This window comes from Oncorhynchus gorbuscha, linkage group LG12 (assembly GCF_021184085.1).
Source record: "Oncorhynchus gorbuscha isolate QuinsamMale2020 ecotype Even-year linkage group LG12, OgorEven_v1.0, whole genome shotgun sequence".
Classification (NCBI taxonomy): domain Eukaryota; kingdom Metazoa; phylum Chordata; class Actinopteri; order Salmoniformes; family Salmonidae; genus Oncorhynchus; species Oncorhynchus gorbuscha.
Genome location: NC_060184.1, coordinates 21117554 through 21143917, shown reverse-complemented (window position 1 = coordinate 21143917; position 26364 = coordinate 21117554). Strand labels below are relative to the sequence as shown.

General features: G+C 42.5%; 1 protein-coding gene across 9 annotated transcripts in view; it reads right to left on the bottom strand.

Moving 5' to 3' along the window:
- The window catches only part of LOC123990682 (TGF-beta-activated kinase 1 and MAP3K7-binding protein 2-like), a 69439-nt gene that overhangs the window by 16456 nt on the left and 26619 nt on the right, over nt 1–26364 (bottom strand). For 8 of the 9 annotated variants that reach the window (XM_046291425.1, XM_046291428.1, XM_046291427.1 and 5 more), the window contains exon 2: nt 93–291. In XM_046291425.1, coding sequence (XP_046147381.1) covers nt 93–194 — 102 coding nt within the window. In that variant the 5' untranslated portion in view covers nt 195–291. The remainder of the gene's footprint in view (nt 1–92; nt 292–26364) is intronic. The other variant, XM_046291426.1, reaches the window with a different exon arrangement.

Here is a 26364-nt window from a genome sequence, read left to right as displayed (position 1 = left end):
AATCAGTCATTTGTGATGAGAACTGGTGTTACAATATATATATATATATATTTGTAACTAATGGATTGAAAATGAGAAGACACCAGACTCACATGCAGAACACACTGGGAAACAACACCCTCTGGAACTTCAGGGAACTTCTGGCGCAGGTCGTGCAAAACCTGAATGTCAATCTGGTGGCTTCCCTGGGCCATTCGTGTATTGCCAGGTCAAGACTGCTCTGCTTGCTCCGTTCAGCACACTGACGATGCCTCAGTGGTGGCAGCACCTCAGCCACAGCTTGAGCATCTTCTGGAAAACAAACACAGAGATGCTAACTGAACACGCACACACACTGTTTCATACTCATACTCTCTTGTTCTAAACACAGCAAAGAGACAGCGTGTACTGTATGTGTACCAGTCTGTGTTCTGAAAGGATGTTAATAACAAGGTAGGCGTATGCGTGTTGCAGTGACAGGAAAGCAGGGAGCACATACGGGAAAGAGGAAGGGGGGATACCAGGTCAGTTATACAACTGAATGCCTTCAATTGAAATGTGTCTTCCGCATTTAACACAACCCCTCTGAATCAGAGAGGTGCGGGGGGCTGCCTTAACCGACATCCACGTCTTCGGCGCCCGGGGACATAGCTGCCTATTCAAACTTCATACTAGTGATAAACACCCGTCAGACATTTTAAAGTCGCCTATTCCATTATGGTGGTGAGCTTTCAAAACAATATTTCAGAAACCCTTGTAATATATGAAAGGCATTCATTTCACAGCCCTTCCCATCCCCAAAAGCCTCTTAATAAAACAGTAGGAAACCACCTTGGACTATTGAGGAAGCAAAGCCTTTCAAACCGGTCTTAACGTCAACATTCTATTATTAAGGACAGAGAAGACCCAAACAGTAGTCCCCAGTGTTGCAGCAATCTGCACATAATCATCAGTTAAGCCTCAAAGTCAATACCAGCACTACAGTGGAGCTTTGAGACAAGCAGAAACACTGCCTTACTTCTGATAGACCAGCCAGAGCACAGAGAAGCAAGGCCACAAAGTGTGATGCTGACCTTCAAGAGCACGGAATTGCTGATCAAGCTCTGTGACAATTTTGGCCTAAATTGAACTTCACGAGTTAAAAGCACATACTTGACCTAAATCGGACTTTACAATGAGTGAGGATGAGTATTCAAGTGAAAAACGGAATCAAAGAGAAGATGCTCCACTATGACAAACCATCAAAGCGTCAATACAGGACTAAGATTGAATCGTACAACACCGGCTCCGACACTCGTCGGATGTGGCAGGGCTTTTACGGACTACAAAGGGAAGCACAGCCGCGAGCTGCCCAGTGACACAAGCCTACCAGAAGACGTAAATTACTACTATGCTCGCTTCGAGGCAAGCAACATTGAAGCATGCATGAGAGCACCAGCTGTTCCAGGCGACTGTGTGATCACCGATGTAAGACCTTTTAAGGTCAACATTCACAAAGCCACAGGGCCAGACGGATTACCAGGACGTATACTCCGAGGATGCACTGACCAACTGGCAAATGTCTTCACTGACATTTTCAACCTATCCCTGACCAAGTCTGTAATACCAACATGTTTCAAGCAGACCACCATAGTCCCTGTGCCCAAGAACATCAAGGTAACCTGTCTAAATGACTATCGACCCGTAGCACTCACGTCTGTAGCCATTAAGTGCTTTGAAAGGCTGGTCATGGCTCACATCAACACCATTATCCCAGAAACCCTAGACCCACTCCAATTTGCATACCACTCCAACAGATCTACAGATGATGCAATCTCTATTGCACTCCACACTGCCCTTTCCCACCTGGACAAAAGGAACACCTACGTGAGAATGCTATTCATTGACTACAGCTCAGCATTCAACACCATAGTGCCCTCAAAGCTCATCACTCATCACACAAACACCTCCCTCTGCAACTGGATCCTGGACTTCCTGACGGGCCGCCCCCAGGTGGTAAGGGTAGGTAACAACACATCTGCCATGCTGATCGTCAACACGGGGGCCCCTCAGGGGAGCGTGCCCAGTACACTCCTGTACTCCCTGTTCACCCATGACTGCATAGCCAAGCACGACTCCAACACCATCATTGCCAAAGACTGCAGCGACCCTAGTCATAGACTGTTCTCTCAGCTACCGCACGGCAAGAGGTACCGGAGCGCCAAGTCTAGATCCAAAAGGCTCTTAACAGCTTCTACCCCCAAGTCGTAAGACTCCTGAACAGCTAATCAAATGGCCACCCAGACTATTTGCATAGACCCCCCCCCCCTTCCCCACCACCCCCATGTTTACACTGCTGCTACTCTCTGTTTATTATCTCTGCATAGTCACTTTACCTGTACCTACATATTACCTCAATTACCTTGACTATCCTGTGCCCCCGTACATTAACTCTGATATTTTATTGTTGCTCTTTAATTATTCGTTATTTTCCTATTTTATTTCTTAACTCTTTTTATATATTTTTTTTTACTTCAGTTTGTTTTAGTAAATACTTTCTCAACACTTATTCTTATTAAAACTGCATTGTTGGTTACGGGCTTTTAAGTAAGCCTTTCACTGTAAAGTCTACCTACACCTGTTGTATTCGGCGTATGTATTTTATTTGATATGTTCACAGTGTTTAAGTCGCTCACTGAGCCCAATTCCACGAGGTAGTAGAGGCCGCCATCACAGCCGAAACAGAGACGGCGGAGGTTCATCTCTCATGACAGAATATAAGTTATTTTGACAAGAAACAACCCCATCACCTGGCAAAATGCAAACCTCTATCGATAGCTTGAAGGTTACTCTAGAGCAAAATAATAAACTGTTGACCCATATTGAAAATAAAAATGAGGAACATGACGAAAAGCTAATACAACAAGACCAAGCTATTAACTACCTGATGGGCCCGGGAAAGGAATTGCAAAAGAAGGGAGTCTTTTCACTTCGTAATAATATTCACATTTTTGGGGTCTAAACCAATGCAGAAAGGGGGCATAAAATGTCTACATTTGTGGACAAGATGCTGAGGTATGTCTTGGAAATCGATGCTTCAACACCTTTGGTCATAGAAAGGGCCCACAAAACGGCACCTACAGCCCAGAGTAGGCCCGGAGTGAAGGACACACCTGCAGCCCAGAGTAGGCCCGGAGTGAAGGACACACAGAGGCTCAGCGCTATCATCGTGCTCCTTCTCAACTTCGAAACGAAATAGGAGATAATTTAGCTGTCGAGAACCAGGTGAGAATTATTCTACAAGGACAAGCGTATATCTATCTTCAATGACTATTCTTCAGAGCTGTTAGGGAAGAGAAAAGATTATGATGGGATCAACAGAGAATTAGCAGCCAAAAACATCATATACTCTCTGATGTACCCTGCGAAGCTGCGCATCACCCATGAGAGCAAGACCCACATCTTTGATTCTGTACCTGATGCCGAGTCCTTCCTGCGCTCCATTGGGATTGCACCACCTTCCAGACCCGAGGACTGGGTACAAAAAAAATAGCTGACTATGTGGCAAATTTTTGGGCCCAGAAGGAGTAAGAAACAAGACATTGTCCAGTCCACATTGATACCTGAAGCGAGCCCTTCTTAAGGACTGGAAACTACCTGGTTTTATGATCATAAATAACTGGGACCTTATTGTTGGACTAATTCATCAATCTTTGAGCTCCAGTTTGTCAGGATGATAAAAGGTAATGATTTAATCTGGAACAAACAGAAGAGCCTTCTTTCCTCATTCCCACTTTCTCTTTTAGTAGGCTGCAGAGTTAACATGATTCATTTTTAACATTGTTTTATGGCAATTACATATAGACTACCCAAGTGTAGGTTATTGAAAATATTTGCCTAAAAGGCTATGGGGCTATATTTCATAGTTTATAACGGAGTGCAGGGAATGCCTCATCCATGCGGGTTTGTTTATGGGCTCCTCCCCCTTTTTGTTTCATGTTTATTTTTGTGTTCATGCTTCTCTTTACAGGATAGGTTGCTGAAGTGAACTTATCAAGTGATAAATATTACATCAGATATACTATAGGCCAAAATGTCACTTAGTTTCCACAATTGTCCCGCTACTGGTCTTGTGAGGTACCCCCCTTGTTTAAAGAACACCACACCACCAAGATCTGCCAATCAGGAATGTGGCAGTTTTATGTGTTCTACTTTTAATTTCACTGTTCGGGCTCTCTTCGTTCTAGTGGAGACAAAATATTGAAACAGCTAAAAACAAATGGATTGTGACGTTGCCCTCCTTCAGGAGACCCACTTATCAGACGAGGTGCAGACAAAGCTTAAATGGGAATGGGTAGGTCAGACTCCTCAAAAGAAATGGTGTTTGTATACTGCTTAATAAGAGGTTGTCTTTTACATCAAAAAATAAGGTAACGGATTCAGAGGGTAGGTTTGTTATTATTGAATTACTATTATTTAGCATACATTTTACTTTAGCTAATTTGTATGCACCAAATGATGATTCCCCACAATTTATGAATAGATGTTTCTTAGTGATTGCTGAGCATTCAAATACACATTGTGCATTTGGAGGTGACTTTAATTGCACATTATCTACACATTTGGGCAAGTCACAACCAGGTGGTCCCATATTAAAAATATCTAGAGCGGTTCAATTTCCCTTTGAAGAACAGGGCTTTATTGATATTTTGAGGAAGTTAAACCCAGCAACAAAATATTGTACACTACCGTTCAAAAGTTTGGGGTCACTTAGAAATGTCCTTGTTTTTTAAAAGAAAAGCTATTTTTTTGTCCATTAAAATAACATCAAATTGATCAGAAATACAGTGTAGACACCGTTAATGTTGTAATTGACTATTGTAGCTGGAAACTGAAGATTTTGGGGGGAATATCTACATAGGTGTACAGAGGCCCATCATCAGCAACCATCACTCCTGTGTTCCAATGGCACATTGTGTTAGCTAATCCAAGTTTATCATTTTAAAAGGCTAATTGATAATTAGAAAACCATTTTGCAATTATGTTAGCACATCTGAAAACTGTGTGAGATTTTCACGAGACTAGCACGGCGAATGTCTTTCGCACATGCCCCCACGCTCTTGATCTATTTCTAACCTCACTCTTTCAGAACTTCCTCTAGTGGGAGGCTCAGAATATGCCAGTGAAAACATTGTGACAGTAGCACACCCGTTCTCCATTCTGCTTCTAAACCTGCGCTGTAGGCCAGGAAAAGCCTACAGAGATCAATCCAATGTGGGTAGTGCTAAGTAGGAACATCCTGGATTCTCTCAGTTACAGGTCCCTTGATGGTAATCCAATCCATCAGATTAGACGTCGGGCCAAATTAAATCCAGAAGCGTCTTTAAGAATATTAAACTCAAAGTATGCTTCTCTGATAAGGGGTGTAAGACAGTGCAGATTCTAGGCCTTTTGTGCCAAGGAGATGACATAGCAAGTAGCAGTGCTGTCTTATCTAAGCTGTGAGCATGTGTAAATGTCATAACTGAGGAGATGTAAATCTGGATGATAAAACCATCCCACCAGAGCTGTTGATAACAGGGGGAGGGGCTACTGTCAGAAGAGGGAGCCCGCAGCAACAGGGCTCTAGTCCTAACAGGAACAGCCTGAGACTGCCTCAAACAAGACCGGCTGGGATACCTTCTGAAAACGGGCATATATTCAATTGGATGGTACAATGAAACTAGCTTGATTGTGACACACTATTGAAAATGTGCACTCACATGAGAAAAACATTTAAATAATGTTTCAAAGTGAGACACTTTAAATCAAACATAATAACAGAGGCTGGTACATAATGTTCTTTCATCCCAGGCACTCAAACCGTCAGTCAATGACTTCTTTTGTCCTTTGCAATACAAGGAAATGGAATGTTTTGCAATCATACCACCAGACTGAAGAATACATTTCAGTGCGTCAAAAGAAAGGATCACACGCTAGTGCTGAGTGGTTAGTGCTTTTTGAGTTCGGTTCAGTTTGTTTGATTTTTCTATTTTTTATCCCGGTTTTCCCTTTCAAACATGAAATGCATTATGAAATAAGGACATAAAAATGATTTTAGAGCTTCTCTCAGCCTTCTTCCTGACAATGACAGCGGGTTGAATGCTGTAACAACACAGAATAATATGTATAACAATTCATAAAGGTAGTGAATGCCCATTACCGCTTATCACTTATTAACCATAATGTATTCACATTTCTTGACTTTAAGAAAATACTTCTGTTGTGTATATAAATTCCTTTTTATTTGATTAATTTTTTATTTTTTTTATTCCCACTGTCACGCCCTGACCATAGAGAGCCCTCGGGGTTCTCTATGGTGTTGTAGGTCAGGGTGTGACTAGGGAGGTGTTCTAGTTTTCCTATATCTATGTTTGTTTTTTGTATGGTTCCCAATTAGAGGCAGCTGATTGTCATTGTCTCTAATTGGGGATCATACTTAAGTTCTCCATTGTTCCCACCTGGGTTGTGGGAAATTGTTTTGTGTATGTAGCACCACTGTTGTCACGGTTTGTTTATTGTTTTGTTTGGAAGTTTCGCTTTATTAAAAGATGTGGAACTTTAATCCCACTGCGCCTTGGTCTGTCTCTCATAACAGCCGTGACACCCTCATACTACCAACTGGGGTTATTTTGACCTATTTTTTTTATTATAGCCCAAAGGTTTATACAAATCCTCACATTTTTCATGACTTTGTGAATAAACTTGTTCTTAATATATCTAAATCACTGTTTAGTGCAGAGGTCGACCGATTAATCGGAATGGCCAATTAATTAGGGCCGATTTCAAGTTTTCATTACAATCGTTTTTGTTTTTATTTTTTTTAGACCTTTATTTAATCTTTATTTAACTTGGCAAGTCAGTTAAGAACACATTCTTATTTTCAATGACGGCCTAGGAACAGTGGGTTAACTGCCTCTTTCACCTTGTCAGCTCGGGGGATCCTCTCTTGCAACCTTACAGTTAACTAGTCCAACCCAATAACGACCTGCCTCTCTCTCGTTACACTCCACAAGGAGACTGCCTGTTACGCAAATGCAGTAAGCCAAGGTAAGTTGCTAGCTAGCATTAAACTTATCTTATGAAAAAAACAATCAATTATAATCACTAGTTAACTACACATGGTTGATGATATTACTAGATATTATCTAGCGTGTCCTGCGTTGCATATAATCTGACTGAGCATACAAGTATCTAAGTATCTGACTGAGCGGTGGTAGGCAGAAGCCGGCCCGTAAACATTAATTCAAACCGCACTCTCGTGCGTTTTGCCAGCAGCTCTTTGTTGTGCGTCAAGCATTGCGCTGTTTATGACTTCAAGCCTATCAACTCCCGAGATGAGGCTGGTGTAACCGAAGTGAAATGGCTGGCTAGTTAGCGCGCGCTACTCTCTCTGAGCCTTGGGATGGTTGTTTCCCTTGCTCTGCTTGGGTAACGCTGCTTCGATGTGGTGGCTGTTGTCGTTGTGTTACTGGTTCGAGCGAGGAGAGGGAGGGAAGCTATACTGTTACACTGGCAATACTAAGGTGACTATAAGAACATCCAATAGTCAACGGTTAATTCAATACAAATGGTATAGAGGGAAATAGTCCTATAATTCCTATAACAACTACAACCTAAAACTTCTTACCTGGGAATATTAAAGACTCATGTTAAAATGAACCACCAACTTTCATATGTTCTCATGTTCTGAGCAAGGAACTGAAACGTTAGCTTTCTTGCTGTTGTTGGTGTGTATTCTCATACTACAATAAAATTATGGTAAATCAGGTTTTTAGAACTTTTGTTGATTGTACTTTGGAAAAAAACTGCACATTATTTCAGGGAAACATTTGCAGGTAACTGCCGAAATAAAGGAAACACCAAAATAAAGTGTCTTAATAGGGCGTTGGGCCATCACGAGACAGAACAGCTTCAATGATCCTTGGCATAGATTCTACAAGTGTCTGGAACTCTATTATTTTATTTGCCCCACAAGTTCTGAGCTCAGCTCCAAATGATTTGAATTATGGAAAGCTGTTCCAAAGTATTCCCACTCGTAATAGAAAAATACTGTATATGTGATCATATAGAAAAGTACACAAGGTTTTTTCTCCTGCGGCTGAATCGAGTTGATGGTCACGGGCATATGGCTTACATCGTTTTCATGCTCATCAAACAACTCGTGCCCTGTGGATGTGGGCATTGTAATCCTATGTGGGCATTGTCATCCTATGGGGGAAAAGCCATGGTAGCCAAAACAATGGCCTACCCAGCATTTTATACATGACCCTAAGCATGATGTGATGTTAATTGCTTAAGCAGGAAGCACCTGCTTTCAATTCACTTTGTATCCCTCAAGTGTTGACCTGCCCAGCAGAAACAAACGGAAGAGAGCTGAGCACAGGCAAAATCCTAGAGGAAAACCTGGTTCAGTCTGCTTTCCAACAGCTCGACAATAATCTAAAACACAAGGTCATATATACAATGGAGTTGCTTACTAAGACGACATTGAATGTTCCTGAGTGACCTAGTTACAGTTTTGACTTAAATTGTCTTAAATCTATGGCAAGAATTGAAAACGGCTGTCTAGCAATGATGAACAACCAACTTATAATAATGGGCAACTTATAATAATGGGCAAACAATGTACAATCCAGGTGTGCAAAGCTCTTACAGACGTACATAGAAAGACTCACAGCTGTAATCGCTGCCAAAGGTGATTCTAACATGTACTGACTCAGGGGGGTTGAATACTTATGTAATCAAGAAATAAACTTAGCAAAAAGAAACGTTCTCTCACTGTCAACTGTGTTTATTTTCAGCAAACTTAACGTGTAAATATTTATATGAACATAACAAAATTCAACAACTGAGACATAAACTGAACAAGTTCCACAGACATGTGACTAACAGAAATGGAATAATGTGTCCCTGAACAAAGGGAGGGTCAAAATCAAAAGTAATAGTATCTGGTGTAGCCACCAGCTGCATTAAGTACTGTAGTGCATCTCCTGCTCATGGACTGCAACAGATTTGCCAGTTGCCGCACATTTCTGGGGGTAATGGCCTAGCTCTCACCCTCCGATCCAACAGGTCCCAGACGTGCTCAATGGGATTGACATCCGGGCTCTTCGCTGGCCAAGGCAGAACACTTACATTCCTGTCTTGCAGGAAATCACGCACAGAACGAGCAGTATGGCTGGTGGCATTGTCATGCTGGAGGGTCATGTCAGGAAGAGCATGCAAGAAGGGTACCACATGAGGGAGGAGGATGTCTTCCCTGTAACGCACAGCGTTGAGATTGCATGCAATGACAACAAGCTCAGTCCGATGATGCTGTGACACACCGCCCCAGACCATGACGGACACTCCACCTCCAAATCGATCCTGCTCCAGAGTACAGACCTCGTAACGCTCATTCCTTCGGCGCTAAAGGCGAATCCGGCCATCACCCCTGGAGAGACAAAACCGCGACTCGTCAGTGAAGAGCACTTTTTGCCAGTGTTGTCCGGTTCAGCGACTGTGGGTTTGTGCCCATAGGCGACGCTGTTGCCGGTAATGTATGGTGAAGTCCTGCCTTTCAACAGGCCTACAAGCCCTCAGTCCAGCCTCTCTCGGCCTATTGCGGACAGTCTGAGAACTGATGGAGGGATTGTGTATTCCTGGTGTAACTCGGGCAGTTGTTGTTGCCATCCTGTACCTGTCCCGCAGGTGTGATGTTCGGATGTACTGATCCTGTGCAGGTGTTGTCACACGTGGTCTGCCACTGTGAGGACAATCAGCTGTCCATCCTGTCTCCCTGTAGCGCTGTCTTAGGCTTCTCACAGTACGGACATTGCAATTTATTGCCCTGGCCATCATGCCTCCTTGCAGCATGCCTAAGGCACATTCCCGCAGATGAGCTGGGACCCTGGGCATGTTTCTATTGGGGTTTTTCAGAGTCAGTAGAAAGGCCTCTTTAGTGTCCTAAGTTTTCATTACTGTGACCTTAATTGCCTACCGTTTGTAAGATGTTAGTGTTTTAACGACCGTTCCACAGGTGCATGTTCATTAATTGTTTATGGTTCATTGAACAAGCATGGGAAACAGTTTTTAAACCCTTTACAATGAAGATCTGTGAAGTTATTTGGATTTTTACGAATTATCTTTGAAAGACAGGGTCCTGAAAAGGGGACGTTTATTTTTTTTCTGAGTTTATTTGACATGTCATCTGTAATCCATGGCTCATATGGGCCCTGAAAGGAGACCTGTGGAACCAATGGAGATAAAAAAAAAACAAAGCTCCTGTTGCTGAGCTGTTATTCCCAGTGCCAGAGCTCTTACCTGCAGCTCCAGGCTAATTTCTGGAGGTAACAGCCCCTGCCACGCTCTGTCAATGGACTGATTCACTCGGTAGGAATGGGTGCAGCTTAAATGTCCACATCAATTAAAGAAAAAATTTAATGTGAATTAACGATCAACGCACGGGAGCCTTTGGTAGAGAGATTTTAACTAATTTCCAAACAAACAAATACTTAATCTAGGCCTGCATGTTCATATGGATATGATGATGAATGCAACTTTGTTACACTTACACAACCCGCAGCGTGTTACTTTCCTAATTTAGTGTGTAGCTGCATTAGGTAAAGTTTACAGCTTCTATAAATGAGAGCCCGGAGGGTTGCAGTTCCAAGGTAACCCTATCTGTGGGGATCAAATATCATTATATATGGCCATTGGCCAGCAGATTTTCCTCTGATTGATAGAAAATAGAGGCCAATTACACAGGCAGCCAGGCAGCATTTTCCTCCTCCAGTCCCAGTGCCTAACACGCCTTTCAACACCAACAGCCCCTTGGGTTAAACCAGCTGGTACATCTTCTGGCTATGCAATCAATACACCAGGGCCGTTACCACGGTGAAAACCATAAAATCCCACAGTCTTCAATCAGAGCAGTCCTCTGCAGCATCAGGCACCAGGCAGCCACACTGTGTGGAATGTCTAACTGCCTCGCAAATGTAAACAAATAAAGGGTCTAATTGGCAGTGGATGCTCCGAGGCCTGCTGGCAGGCACCCCAATCATCCAGCATGGCCGTGCTTATGCTGGAGTGTGTACACACACACACACGCACGCTACTGTGCAAACACACATCTTCTGTGGGTCAAGGTAACATTCACTTCAACATTTTGGGCCAGGCAGGTCTAATGTACATTTTCTCATGTTTCCTGGCCCAAGCAAGTCTTTTCTTCTTATTGGTGTCTTTAAGTAGTGGTTTCTTTGCAGAAATTCCACCATAAAGGCCAGACTCACGCAGTCTCCACTGAAAAGTGGATGTTGAGATGTGTCTGTTACTTGAAATGTGTGAAGTGCAATCTGAGGTGCAGTTAATTGCCGATTTCTGAGGCTGGTAACTGTAATGAACAGCAGAGGTAACTCTGGGTCTTCCTTTCCTGTGGTGGTCCTCATGAGAGACAGTTTCATCATAGCGCTTGATGGTTTTTGCGAATGCACTTGAGAAACTTCAAAGTTCTAGACATGTTCTGGATTGACTGACCATGTCTTAAAGTAATGATGGACTGTCATTTCTCTTTGCTTATTTAAACTGTTCTTGCCATAATATGGATTGGTCTTTTACCAAATAGGACTATTTTCTGTATACCACCTGTACCTTGTCACAACACAACTGATTGGCTTAAACGCATTAACTTCTTGAGTGTAGGGGGCAGTATTTTTGTTTTTTTGGGTAAAAAACATACCCATTTGAAACTGGGTACCCAAATATTTCAGGCTCAGAAACTAGAATATGCATATAATTGTCAGATTAAGATAGAAAACACTCGAAAGTTTCCAAAACGGTCAAAACAGAATTGATATTGCAGGCGAAAACCTGAGGAAAATCCAACAAGGAAATGCTGTTTTTCCTGAAAGCTCTCTGTTCCATTGGATGCCTTGCCTCCGTTTAAAGGGATATCAACCAGATTCCTTTTCCTATGGTTTCCTCAAGCTGTGAACAGTCTTTAGACATAGTTTCAGGCTTTTATTTTGAAAAAATGAACGAGAAAGAACTCATTGCGTCAGTGGATGGCTGGGTGCCAGCAGAGTTTTTCATGCGCAACGGCCCTTTTCTCTCTCTCACCTATGGAAGAAGCTATATTCCGGTTGACATATTATCGATTATATATTGTAAAATCAACCTGACGATTTATTATAAAAAACATTTTACATCTTTCTACGCACTTTACGGATACTATTTGGAATTTTCGTCTGCGATGTGGTGACCGCTCGAGCCTGTGGATTTCTGAACATAACGCGCCAAACAAATGGAGGTATTTTGGATCTAAAAATAATCTGTGCAAACATCCGAAGATCATCAAAGGTAAGCGATTTAATTTATTGCTTTTCTGACTTTCGTGACCAATCTGCTAGCTGCTAGCTGTTTGTAATATTTTGTCTCCCGAGAGAGGTGTTCTTACATAAATGCTTGTTATGCTTTCGCCGAATAGCTTTATTGAAATCTGACACGCCAGGTGGATTAACAACAAGATAAACTGTGTTTTGCTATATTGCACTTGTGATTTCATGAAAATTAAATATTTTTAGTAATTTAATTTGAATTTGGCGCGCTGCAAGGATGTTGGAGGATGTTGATGAAAATGATCCCGCTAACGGGATGGTGCGTCAAGAAGTTAAGGGAAGAAATTCCACAAATGAACTTTTAACAAGGCACACCGGTTAATTTAAATGCATTCCAGGTGACTACCTCATGAAGCTGGTTGAGAGAATGCCAAGAGTGTGCAAAGCTTTCATCAAGGCAAAGGGTGGCTATTTTGAAGAATCTGGGCTGGTTTTGACACCTTCACACTCATACATTAGGGAGGAGAGGAATCTCCCTCCTGCTCTTCAGTATCAACCAAAGTAAGGCCTTTGTCCCCCAGAATCCTTTTGCCGCCAAAACTATAACACAACTATAACACAACAAATATTTCTAAGATGGGAATGTTAGAAATGGTCAGTGGGGATCTAAAGAATAATCATACCATATTGCTTGTCATTTTGTGATGTTATTAAAAAATGTATGAACCAAATACTGTAACTTAGGAAGGAAACCCCCTTTGGCTGTCATCCAATACATTGTGAATACAATATGTAGAACAATTAAACTATTTTTGTTAAGATAAGAATGTGAGTTTGGTTTTCTAATGAGATAATGGTTTTTCATGTCCTTTGCACATGAACTTCTCTGCGCACGGAACCCGCTAGCGGGCTGAAATTCCACAACATACGGTGATCGCTACATAAATAGTCATATTAAACATTCATGAAAATACAAGTGTCTCACATGTATCAAAATCCAACTGTGTTGTCAGATTTTTAAAAGGATTTACTGCGAAAGGATACGATGCGATTATCTGAGCATAGAGCCCCATAAAAAATATATATATTTTAAACAGCACAGGCGTAACATAATCACAATCTGCATTAAAATAAATCGTTTACCTTTGACGATCTTCATCTGTTTGCAATTCCAATGCTCATTGTTACACAATGAATGATCTTTTGTTTGATAAAATCCGTTTTTATAGCCTAACACGAAACATTTTGTGAACCGCGTGTCGTGAATTCCATCTCAATCCATTTTCGATGACAAGTTCCAAGTAAATAACCCACACAGAACGTGACTTTTCCAGTCATGTTTGGTTTCACTGCAATCAACTGGTTTGTTTGTAACACAATCAAACGCGATGGGCCATTTCGCGGGACGTATTGACTGAAAGAAACCGATTTGAAGACAATAAGTCATGACATCATTGTGCACCAATGATTTGCCCGCTGTTTCGTTGATTGACTGTTTTTTAACCCAATGACCACTGATCGTCTTGAAATCTATCTGGGTAGATAGCCAACGAGCTGAGCTAAACGGCAATACGCCATGTTTATGTGTTGCAAGACCAACCCATGTAGTGAGCTTCAGCATAAAGTGAGTCATTCGCTATTGAAGTTTCATACCGGAAGAAGCTACGCATATTACGCACTGCAGTGTTTGGTGAATGCGCAGATTCAGCTGTTTATATATCAATCATTATGGCGACTAAGTCAGCGAAAGCTAAATCTAAGTTAGCTAGTAAATAAATAATTTAACAAAACATGTGTAGTGCTGAATCATAAGTAAAGCTGGGGTTCTTGCTGATCCAAGGAGTATGCGATGTTCAGAATGAGACTGATATGAGGTAATGATTAATATGTGACTGTTATTGATATATAACTTGTATATCTTCTAGAGTTTCATTCGGGAGATGGTAACTTGTTAAACAACTTCTAAAGTGGGGCCCCAAATCCTAATGAGTTAATTGTTACATTATTCATGTAATTGGGTAACAATTAAACATAGTTAGTTGATTCGATAAATAACAGTCATCACATTAATGAAAGTTACGTCACGAGACAGCCATGATGGAAACCGCTCATCTTAAAGAGTGGTGTACCTCAGATTAGAGCCATGGTGGAAACAAACTGAAGCCAGGCCTACCGAGGGGACTAGTTCTCCCTCTCTCTAACACACACATTCTCATATTCACCCACACACACACGCATGGGTGACACAGACATAAGGGTGACACACACGCACGCGTGACTAGGGCTGTGACGGTCATGGAATGTTGGATAATGGTAATTTTCCAGCCAAATGACCGCGGTCACAGTAATAAGCATTTTAATAGCAATAGACGCATGTGCTGCCATCACAATTCCAGGAACTTTCAATAAATTACCTGGTTTTCCCTAAATCCCGGATTGCCTGTTTATTCCCTCCTGATTAAGTGAATCCTCCAACCGGGATTTCGGGAAAACGAGGGAATTTATTGCAAATTCCCAGAAATAGCTGCCAGGAAAATTACATTAATAGAACGATCGTCCCCATTCAAGTCAATTATGGCATAATGGGTGGGCAAGGCGGTCATTACGAGTATACCCATAGCATCACAATACCATGAACCATCACATCCTCCTTTTCACGCTCTCGAGGCTGGGCGTATCAGGCTCTGCACACTCTTGGATTGCATCCTACCTGGCAGGCCACTCCTACCAGGTGACGTGGAGAGGATCTGTGTCTGCACCACATCACTACTGGTGTCCCCCAGAGCTCAGTTCTAGGCTCCGTCATATCCTCATATGGTCTCTCCTATCATTGCTATGGGGATGACACTCAACTACTTTTCTTCTTCCCCCCTTCTGACACCCAGATGGTAACACGTATCTCTGCGTGCCTGGCAGATATCTCAGCTTGGATATCGGCCTACCGCCTAAAGCTCAACCTTGACAAGATGGAGCTGCTCTTCCTCCTAGGGAAGTCCGCTCAAAGACCTGTCCATCACGGTTGACAACTCCACGGTGTCCCCCTCCCAGAGTGCAAAAACCTTGGTGTGACCCTGGAAAACACCTGTCGTTCTCTGAAAACATCAAAGCCGTGACTCACTCCTGCAAATTCATGCTCTACAACATCCGTAGATTACAACCCTACCTCACACAGGAAGCAGCACAGGTCCTAATCCAGGCACTGGTCATCTCCTCTCTGGACTTCTGCAATTCGCTGTGGGCTCCCCACCTGTGCCATCAAACCCCTGCAACCTACGGAGCAGCAAAATGAACTACACCTCCCTACCGTCAGGCTGTGTTCAAACCCTATACCCCAACCCAAGGACTCAGTTTTTACCACCTCTGGTCTCTTGGCCCTCCCACCCCTACAGGAGGGCGGCTCCAGCTCAGCCCAATCAAAGCTCTTCTCTTCCCACTGAAGCTAGGACAGCAGAGTCCCTGCCCATCTTCCGAAAACCCCTGAAACACTACCTTTTCAAAGAGTATTTTAAATAATCCCACAGCACCCGCCTTCGCACCCCCACCCACAAAATAACCTTTCTTTCCATGAACTAACACTCAAACCTTTTCCCCCCTACAAGCACAGACTCTGCTGACAATGACTTTACTGAGGAAAAACGTACTTACTATGACTGAGATTTGTGGCTGTACCACCTAGCTATCTTAAGATGAATGCAGTAACCTTAAGTCACTCTGGATAAGAGCGTCTGCTAAATGACTAAAATGTCAAATGTACCATGCAGCCATTGTGAATGTACTCATGAGTTTACCAGTGAAATGGCCAGGGTTAGAGGTTCTAAGCCTGTTCTATTCATTCTATTTCCATGTGTGCTGCTGCTGCATTGTAGTTATTCAGTCAGATTTTCGTTCGACAATTGTTATATACGGTGCCTTCGGAAAGTATTTAGATCCCTTCCCTTTTTCCAAGTTTTGTTACATTACAGTCTTTTTCTAAAATGGATTACATTTGGAAAAATCCTCAGCAATCAACACACACTACCCCTTAATGACAAAGCGAAAACAGGTTTTTAGACACAAAATACAACAACCCAGAAATACCTTATAAGTATTCAGACCCTTTGCTATGAGACTCGAAATTGAGCTCAGGTGCATTCTGTTTCCATTGATCATCCTTGAGATGTTTCTACAACTTGCTTGGAGTACACCTGTGGTAAATTCCATTGATTGGACATGATTTGGAAAGGCACACACCGGTTCATATAAGGTCCCACAGTTGACAGTGGATGTCAGAGCAAAAAGCAGGCCATGAGGTCGAAGGAATTGTCCGTAGAGCTCCGAGACAGCATTGTGTCGAGGCACAGATCTGGGGAAGGGTACCACAACATGTCTGCAGCATTGAAGGTCTCCAAGAACACAGTGGCCCCCATCATTCTTAAATCGATGAAGTTTGGAACCGCCAAAATTCTGGCCACCCGGCCAAACTGAGTAATCGGGGGAGAAGGGCCTTGGTCAGGGAGGTGACCAAGAACCCAATGGTCACTCTGTCAGAGCTCTAGAGTTCCTCTGTCGAGATGGGAGAACCTTCCAAAAGGACAACCATCTCTCCACCAATCAGTAAAAGGACACATGACTGCCCGTTTGGAGTTTGCCAAAAGGCACCTAAAGACTCTCAGACCATGAGAAACAAGATTCTCTGGTCTGATGAAACCAAGATTTAACTCTTGGGTCTGAATGCCAAGTGTCACGTCTGGAAGAAAGCTGGCACCATTCCTAGGGTGAAGCATGGTGGTGGCAGCATCATGCTGTGAGGATGTTTTTCAGAGGCAGACAACAACCCGTAGCCTACAGCCAAGACAAAGCAGGAGTGCCTTCGGGACAAGTCTCTGAATGTCCTTGCGTGGCCCGGACTTGAACCCGATCGAACATCTCTGGAGAGACCTGAAAATAGCTGTGCAGAAACGTGCCCCATCCAACCTGACAGAGCTTGAGAGGCTCTGCACAGAAGGGAGAAATTCCCCAAATGCAGGTGTGCCAAACTTGTGCCGTCATACCCAAGAAGACTCGATGCTGTAATCACTGCAAAAGGTGCTTCAACAAAGTACTGAGTAAAGGGTCAGAATACTTATGTAAATGTGATATTTCAGTTTGCAAAAATTTCTAGAAACCTGTTTTTGCTTTGTCATTATGGGGTATTATGTGTAGATTGATGAGGGGAAAAAACAATTTAATCAATTTTAGAGGCTGTAACCTGACAAGATGTGGAAAAAGTCAAAGGGTCTGAATACCTTCCGAAGGCACTGTGTATGTATTTTTAACTAAGGTTATTTTATTTTCATGACAGCCTTCACCCATAACCGTCGGTTATACAGTAACTGTTCCAGCGCTGTGCTCGTACAGTATATCGTTTTGATTCAACAACACTGTTAGGACCGGTTGCCTTTACCTTCCACTGAGGATTTTGAAAGCTTAAGCCTGGATGGAAACTTCACTGAGGTGCCTGGTCTTAACAGAGAAGTATTTATACAGCAAAAATATCGCACAGCCTCCCCTCTAGGAATCAAAGTGGTTTACCACTACATTAATGTCATATTGTTAAACAGAATGAACATCTAGGTAGACTTTAATAGACAAGTACGATCACATGACTGCATTTGCAAAAACTTAAAACAGACTGTCTCATTTAGAATTTTCATCTAGAATCGCTTGCCAAAATAATATATCTAGTATGATTTGGCATTTATTAATTTTTATCTATATTGTCACCTTAAATGTAGGCTTTTTTTAGTACACATGCACAGTACACACATGCATATCGTTTTAAATCTCTCTGTCATTACGGATAAAAAAAGATACAAAATACTGTATAACTTCACAAATGGATTAACAACGTATAGCATAGACCTAAATGTACATGTTCTTATTTCACATGTATGTGAGTAACTGAAGTGCTTTAGTTTCAAGCAAGTTCTCCGACACAGAAACAAACTTTACGTGCAGAACCCAAATTGCATTCAACTGTGCCATGAAGCTGGGCCTCATGCTGCACAGAGAACGTGGGATTAGATCGGCTAGGCACTTCATTTGGAAGACAGGCTGAGCTTTTAGTTGCCTACTTTTGAAAACAGGGGTAGACGGCTTCCTCTGTGTGTGTGTGTGTGTGTGTGTGTGTGTGTGTGTGTGTGTGTGTGTGTGTGTGTGTGTGTGTGTGTGTGTGTGTGTGTGTGTGTGTGTGTGTGTGTGTGTGTGTGTGTGTGTGTGTGTGTGTGTGTGTGTGTGTGTGTGTGTGTGTGTGTGTGTACAGGAAATCAACAATTCTTCAGCACCACAGCCTGCAGCTGGTGGTTGATTGGAAGCAGGCAAGGGCACCAGCTCCCCAGGTCGACCAACCCCTCCCAGGGCACTGTGGGAAACTGGGAGGTCTCACAAACACAGAGGAACCTAAACCTCTACTCCACTTCTTGTCTTAGTGAGTGCTCAAAGGGGTTGTCAATTTTCACTTTTTGTTTTCCTCTGTAAACACTGTAAATAACGGCCCGGCGGGTTGTGTCTTTCCTTACCGTATAAGGAATTAGCAGGAGGGGAAGAGGGGATTTAGAAGCGGTAAGTGGGTGAAGCTCTCTTCCAGGCGCTTGCTGCAGCTTGCTTTTCAGTGTGTGTGTGTGTGTGTGTGTGTGTGTGTGTGTGTGTGTGTGTGTGTGTGTGTGTGTGTGTGTGTGTGTGTGTGTGTGTGTGTGTGTGTGTGTGTGTGTGTGTGTGTGTGTGTGTGTGTGTGTGTCTCTCGCTCTCCTACCCACACAGGCTCACTCAGTGGTTCACTCCCTCCTTCTCCCTCCCTCCCTTTACTCTGCTCCTCCCCCACCTCTTTAACACAACATTTCTGTGGGCAACAAAATGCTGAGTTCACCTAGCAGCCACTTGGAAGTGGAAATGCTGTTGCATTCCATCAATGAATATGATAAATGGGTTAAACCTGCAGTTATCTTGATACAAGTGGTAATTGGGTTCTGGGCAGGGTAATCTATAACATTGTATAAACTACAATCTTGATCCCTATGATAAATAAACCCGGTCAAGAAAACGATAATATATCAGAGCATAATTATGTTAAGACTTATTATGACAAGACATTGTTGGAAAAATAGAAAGCGGTTTGAACCATGCATTTTTGTCCTCTCTTTACTCAGCCCATTGGGTGTTTGTAGATGTGGAGGTCAGGGGTTCACCCTACAGCTGGGCGTGACTAGATCTTTACTCAGCCCATTGGGTGATTATAGATGTGGAGGTCAGGGGTTCACCCTACAGCTGGGCGTGACTAGATCTTTACTCAGCCCATTGGGTGTTTGTAGATGTGGAGGTCAGGGGTTCACCCTACAGCTGGGCGTGACTAGATCTTTACTCAGCCCATTGGGTGATTATAGATGTGGAGGTCAGGGGTTCACCCTACAGCTGGGCGTGACTAGATCTTTACTCAGCCCATTGGGTGATTGTAGATGTGGAGGTCAGGGGTTCACCCTACAGCTGGGCGTGACTAGATCTTTACTCAGCCCATTGGGTGATTGTAGATGTGGAGGTCAGGGGTTCACCCTACAGCTGGGCGTGACTAGATCTTTACTCAGCCCATTGGGTGATTGTAGATGTGGAGGTCAGTGGTTCACCCTACAGCTGGGCGTGACTAGATCTTTACTCAGCCCATTGGGTGTTTGTAGATGTGAAGGTCAGGAGTTCACCCTACAGCTGGGCGTGACTAGATCTTTTCTCAAAACATTAGGTAATTGTAGATGTGAAGGTCAGGGGTTCACCCTACAGCTGGGCGTGACTAGATCTTTTCTCAAAACATTAGGTAATTGTAAATGTGAAGGTCAGGGGTTCACCCTACAGCTGTGCGTGACTAGATCGGTCTACAGGCACAGTTTATGCAATAAATCAAATCAAATAAATGTGTATTGGTCATGTACATATATATAGCAATAGTTATAGCCTGGCCTGTGGCTTTAATCTCACTGCTCAAACCAGCCAGGCTGATAAACAAAGAGTCCCAGTTTGGTTCAGGTAAAATGGAGACAACCTAGATGACTTTAGGCTTGTATAGTTACCCTCTTACAGGCCTTGTGGTCAATGAGCCACTGATTAACATGCTGGACATTCCTTGAGGTGTAGGTCTAGATAAAACCAATAGGAAAATAACAATAGAAAAAACACAGGACAATGCCTGTTAAATGAAGCAGGCATCTACCAAACACTATCACAATAATAGAGGATTCAACTCATTCAGCCAAACCCTGTCTTTTAGTTTTTATCAGACACTTTTTGGCCTACAAGTGATGAATCTTTTCAAACTCCATGTCAACACGGGCAAACAGATGACAAATCAACTATGGATAATTACAGAAAGAGCACCCAAGAGAGCTGTTGTATCTACCCAGTAAAAATGGTAAATGTATATACAGTGTTCCCGAGTAAATAAATAAACTCAAGTGAATGTACAAATGCACAGTCAACAGGACGCATCTGGTCTATGTTAGTGGAATTACTGACAGAAAAATGAAATTAACATTTAACACCACCAGCGTAATTTCCAAGCATCTCTGCCAGAGAGGTTGTAAATAAGGCATCGCTCGGCATAATCGGGTGGTTTCGACTCTGCATGAGTAACATGGCTGTGGCAAGAGGTGAGAATGTTCTGCATTACTTCTGAATTAAAGAGAACACAGTACATATTGGATTTACACGCACACCAATCAAGGCAAGGCACAATTACTACTGCTCTGACTGGTGTGAGCAATTTTCATGGGATACTTTTTCAGCCAACAACCATAGCTATACACTGCCAGGTTAAAGATTCCAAGAAATGAAAAAACACCTACAAAATATAATATTAATCACAGTGTCACCAAAGGAATAAAGTAAAAATGTGGACATAGTATTAATAATTGAATGCACTGATCACCAGTAAAAAGTACAGCATCCAGCGTACCACTTAACAACCAGCCTTGCCAAGTTTAATACATATATACACTGAACAAAAATATAAACACATGTAAAGTGTTGGTCCCATGTTTCATGAGCTGATATAAAATATCTCAGAAATGTTCCATACGCCCAAAAGGCACAAATTTGTTTACATCCCTGTCCTTTTCAAATCGTTGTAATTGTTGCATGTTGCGTTTATATTTTTGTTCAGTGCATTAGGAAAGTATTCAGACAACTTTACTTTTTCCACATTTTGTTAAGTTATTAAAGCCTGATTCTAAAAATGTTCCTCATCAATCAAAATGGATTGAATAAAAAATAAATAAATGCCCATAGAGCTCCGCAGCAGGATTGTGTCGTGACACAGATCTGGGGATGGGTACCAAAACATTTCTGTAGCATTGAAGGTCCCCAAGAACACAGCGGCCTCCATTCTTAAATGGATGAAGTTTGGAACCACCAAGACTCTTCCTAGAGCTGGCCGCACGGCCAAACTGAGCAATTGGGGGAGAAGGTCCTTGGTCGGGGAGGTGACCAGGAACCCAATGGTCACTCTGACAGAGCTCCAGAGTTCCTCTGTGGAGATGGGAGAACCTTCCGGAAGGACAACCATCTCTGCAGCATTCCACCAGATCAGGCCTTTATGGTAGAGTGGCCAGATGGAAGCCACTCCTCAGTAAAAGGCACATGACAGCCCGCATGTTTATATTTAATATACATTTGCTAACATTTCTAAAAACCTGTTTTTGCTTTATGATTATGGGGTATGTCTGTAGTTGGATGAGGTGGAAAAAAACAATTTAATCAATTTTAGCATACGGCTGTAACATAACAAAATGTGTAAAAAGTCAAGGGGTCTGAATACTTTCCAAATGCACTGTACATAATTATATAGGGGATATCCAATTTATATTTGTGCTTCCGCAATAAAAATGTATGAGTCAGTGCTTCAGACTGCTGAGTTGATTTCCATCACTTCATATTAGAGAAAATGAGAAGTCATAATCTCATAAAGAAAGCCAGGGCAAGAGTTGCTGCTACAGCTCCTGTTGCTGCTGGAGTAAAACATGCGTTTATAAGCCCAATCATTGCACAACAATTCTAAATGCAATCGCGTGTTGAAAACAGTTTTGATGGTCACGATTAAAATAGCTACTATTTTTATTTCTCAACTGGTAATTGAAGCACACTTCCCATTCGCTATTCAAGTACTTGGGCAACAGTAGGCAGGCTTCAGCACGTCACACACCTCTTTGCAATGTGAGCTGGAGGCAGTATGCCTTTTGAAAACATATACTTAATTGAGTGAAATCTTAACATTTTACTTCATATTGTGAGGCATGTCTTCAAAGTAGCCGAGCCAAAATATGTTTCTTTAAACATGGAGGCAATTCTTTTATAAAGACTTCCATATGCCATTGGAACCAGTAGTCTATTTTTCTCATGTTCTATTGGTCTTCAAATCAACTTTCTTTCATTGTCCAGTAACCAAAGGCAGCATCCTAGTCATATTAGCAACCCATGCTTGTTGTTGCATCTTTAGATCCCCCATATTTCAACATTTCTAATGGATTTCTAATTTCCATCTCTGTCACATGAACCCGCTTTAATGTGCAGTGCGGTTTTGACAACAGTGTTTTCCCGCTAATTACATTGCAGCACAGCTAAAATGTGAAGAAATAGTTGATCAACATTTTAAGCTAAACGTTCTGATCTGTTGCATTAGCCACAATGCTTTTTAAAGTTATTTTGATGTATGAATTTGGGATATATCATCCCACAACTGTCCCAGAGTCTGTTTGAAATAGGGTATTTCTCGCACAGAACGACAAGCTGACCAATAGAATATGTCAACTTTTCTACTATGGCGATAGTAGATTGACAGGCTAGTGATTTTACTGTTCGCTACTAGTCTTGTTGGCTGAGGAAAAGTCCATGTGGACAGCTATTCTAGCATCTTCAAAGTGCACATTGGGATTCGGTAAGAAGGACGCACACCGTTGCATCCCCGAGTTGCATGTTCTGTTAAGATGAATGACCATCTGTCACTCTAAGCACCGTGGGTATACACCATAATCAGGATATGGACCCAATGCATATGGGTCCAGTACATTTATAAAATGTCAGGTCAATTTAAATTCTGCCGGTCAAATGTCCGGTACTATACTTTAGTAACGGAAATCCTGTGTCCAATATACTGTAGACTGAAACACAAAGCAAGGACAAGCAAGGACAAGACCAATAATTGCCTTTAAACAAAAACTGTCAAATAAATATATTTTGTACAGCTATCATTATGGCGATTTGCATATCATTGTATCTCAGCATTCCACAATATTTACAGGCCCAGTCCCACGTCAGCTAAATGATTCCCTTTCATCAAGCATAAAAAAGATAGGGAGGTGGAGTGTGCACCAGAATGCAGAGCTCTTGTAAGAGATTGTGCAACCATCCTCCACCTCTGCAGCCGTGTGGCCTGAATGCTCCTTATTCCTGAAGACCCCCCCCCCTTCCTCCTCCTCCTCCTAAAGGAATTATATGTCAAGACCACAGCCTAATCTTAAAATAGAAACTTTAGCAACTTGAAAAACGTTATCCTAAACCACTAATCTTTTTGTTTTGTTTCTGCCAAGAAGTTAAGGAAGTTTGAATTAAGAAAAGAGGTTGTGAGAAGACTGAGAAATGGAAATGTAAAAATGGATCCTAGCAACAACAGTCTTGACGGAAAACTCACTGCACAGTGCGCACAGTGTTTTTCTTACATTGTGGAAACATTAATTCTCAGCTGACAAGCCTCAACACAGACTCTCATTAAGCAGGTATAACGTATAGCTTAAGATTCCAAACTGAGACCTGAAAAATATAGGCTACGTGATGTAGCCTAGGCAGGCTGTTTCAAGAGTTAAAACTATAAAACATTTGGGCATAGAGAGCTAACAGCTACTTACCGAAAACAAGACATTTATACTTTCACACCGTATTAGGCTATTATTCCTACGATGATGGATAGAGCCAGAGCTTAATAAATAGTGTGCATTAAATTGAGAAATAGACACATTCTTTGAGTATGGATACACTATTTCTGCAGAGCTTGGTGTGGAATTCAATTCACTGAACCAATTACATTTCTCATGAAGTGCCAAAACAAACCCTCAAAGTTTAAATGCAAACCCTAAACTACACTGTATAGTCCTATATATCAACCAGTTTGGTGCCTGGTTGCTTTGTATCACAGTGTAGCACAAAGTCAGAAAGAGGATCCTAACCAAATGCTGAATAGCTTCTTTTAACGAAGAGCTTTCTGTTTCATATATTGTTATTTATTATATGCACCACAGCACATCTGTGCGGATCCTTTAATATTTGGACAGTGTCTCAGACCAAAAGCGTTTTTATCATGAGAAAATCATACATAGTCCCACTCCAATCATTTTAGTGCATCAAAGACAGAATGAAAGGAGCTGAATAACACAGACAGTCTGAGACATTGAGCTCTGAGCAAGGAGATGGGCCTAGTTGGAGTCTTGGAGAGCTTCAGGAACGAGGCCAGACCGATAGGAGTGTTTTCCGGTGGCTTCTACACAGAGCCCAGTGATGCAGCTGGAGTCAGATGTCTTTCCCCCAAATCCTTCAAACCCCTGAGGAGTCATCCCTGGCCTGAGAGATCCATACTGAGAGGTGATCTGGCTACACACCCTCAGGGAGAGCTTACACAGCGGGCCGGGGCATCCACAACAGTCAGTTTGCTTCTGTAGTAGACTTACGATTTGAAAAACAATGAAGAAGAGTTAAAGTGCATTCGGAAAATATTCAGACCCCTTCCCTTTTCCACATTTTGCTACGTTACAGGCTTATTCCAAAATGTATTAAATACCAAAAAATCCTCATCAATCTACACACAATACCCCATAATAACAAAGTGAAAAAAGGTTTATAGAATGTTTGCAAATTTATAAAAAATAATAAACAGAAATACCTTATTTACATAAATATTCAGACCCTTTGCTATGAGAATCAAAATTGAGCTCAGGTGCATCCTGTTTCCATTGATAACCCTTGAGATGTTTCTACAACTTGATTAGAGTCCACCTGTGATAAATTCAATGAATTGGACATGATAAGGAAAGGCACACACCTGTCTATACAAGGTCCCACAGGTGACAGTGCATGTCAGAGCAAAAACCAAGCCATGAGGTTGAAGGAATTGTCCGTAGAGTGTTAAGGCACAGATCTGGGGAAGGGTACCCCAAAATGTCTGCAGCATTGAAGGTCCACAAGAACTGGCCTCCATCATTCTTAAAAGGAAGAAGTTTGGAACAACCATGATTCTTCCTAGAGCTGGCCGCCCGGCCAAACTGAGCAATTGGGGTAGAAGGGCCTTGGTCAGGGAGGTGGGCCTCGGTCTGACAGACCTCCAGAGTTCCTCTATGGAGAAAGGAGAACTTCCCAGAAGGACAACCATCTGAGTAGCACTACACCAATCCAGCCTGAAAGCCTCTATTCAGTAAAAGCCACATGACAGCCTGCTTGGAGTTTGCCAAAAGGTACCCCTAGGACTCTCAGACCATGAGAAACAAGATTCTCTGGTTTGATGAAACCAAGATTGAACTCTTTGGCCTGAATGCCAGGCGTCACATTTGGATGAAGCCTGGTACCATACCTACGGTGAAGCATGGTGGTGGCAGCATCATGCTGTGCGGATGTTTTTCAGCGGCGGGGACTGGGAGACTAGTCAGGATCGGGGTTAGAGATGAACAGAGCAAAGTATAGAGAGATCCTTCATGAAAACTTGCTCCAGAGCGCTCAAGACCTCAGACTGCGGCAAAGGTTCACCTTCCAACAGGACAACGACCCTAAGCACACAGCCAAGACAACGCAGGAGTGGTTTCGGGACAAGTCTCTGAATGTCCTTGAGTGGCCCAGCCAGAGCCCGGACTTGAACCCAATCGAACAGCTCTGGAGAGACCTGAAAATAGCTGTGTAGCGACGCTCCCGATCCAACCTGCCAGAGCTTGATAGGATCTGCAGAGAAGAATGGGAGAAACTCCCCAAATACAGGTGTGTCAAGCTTGTAGCGTCATACCCAAGAGGTGTCAAAGGT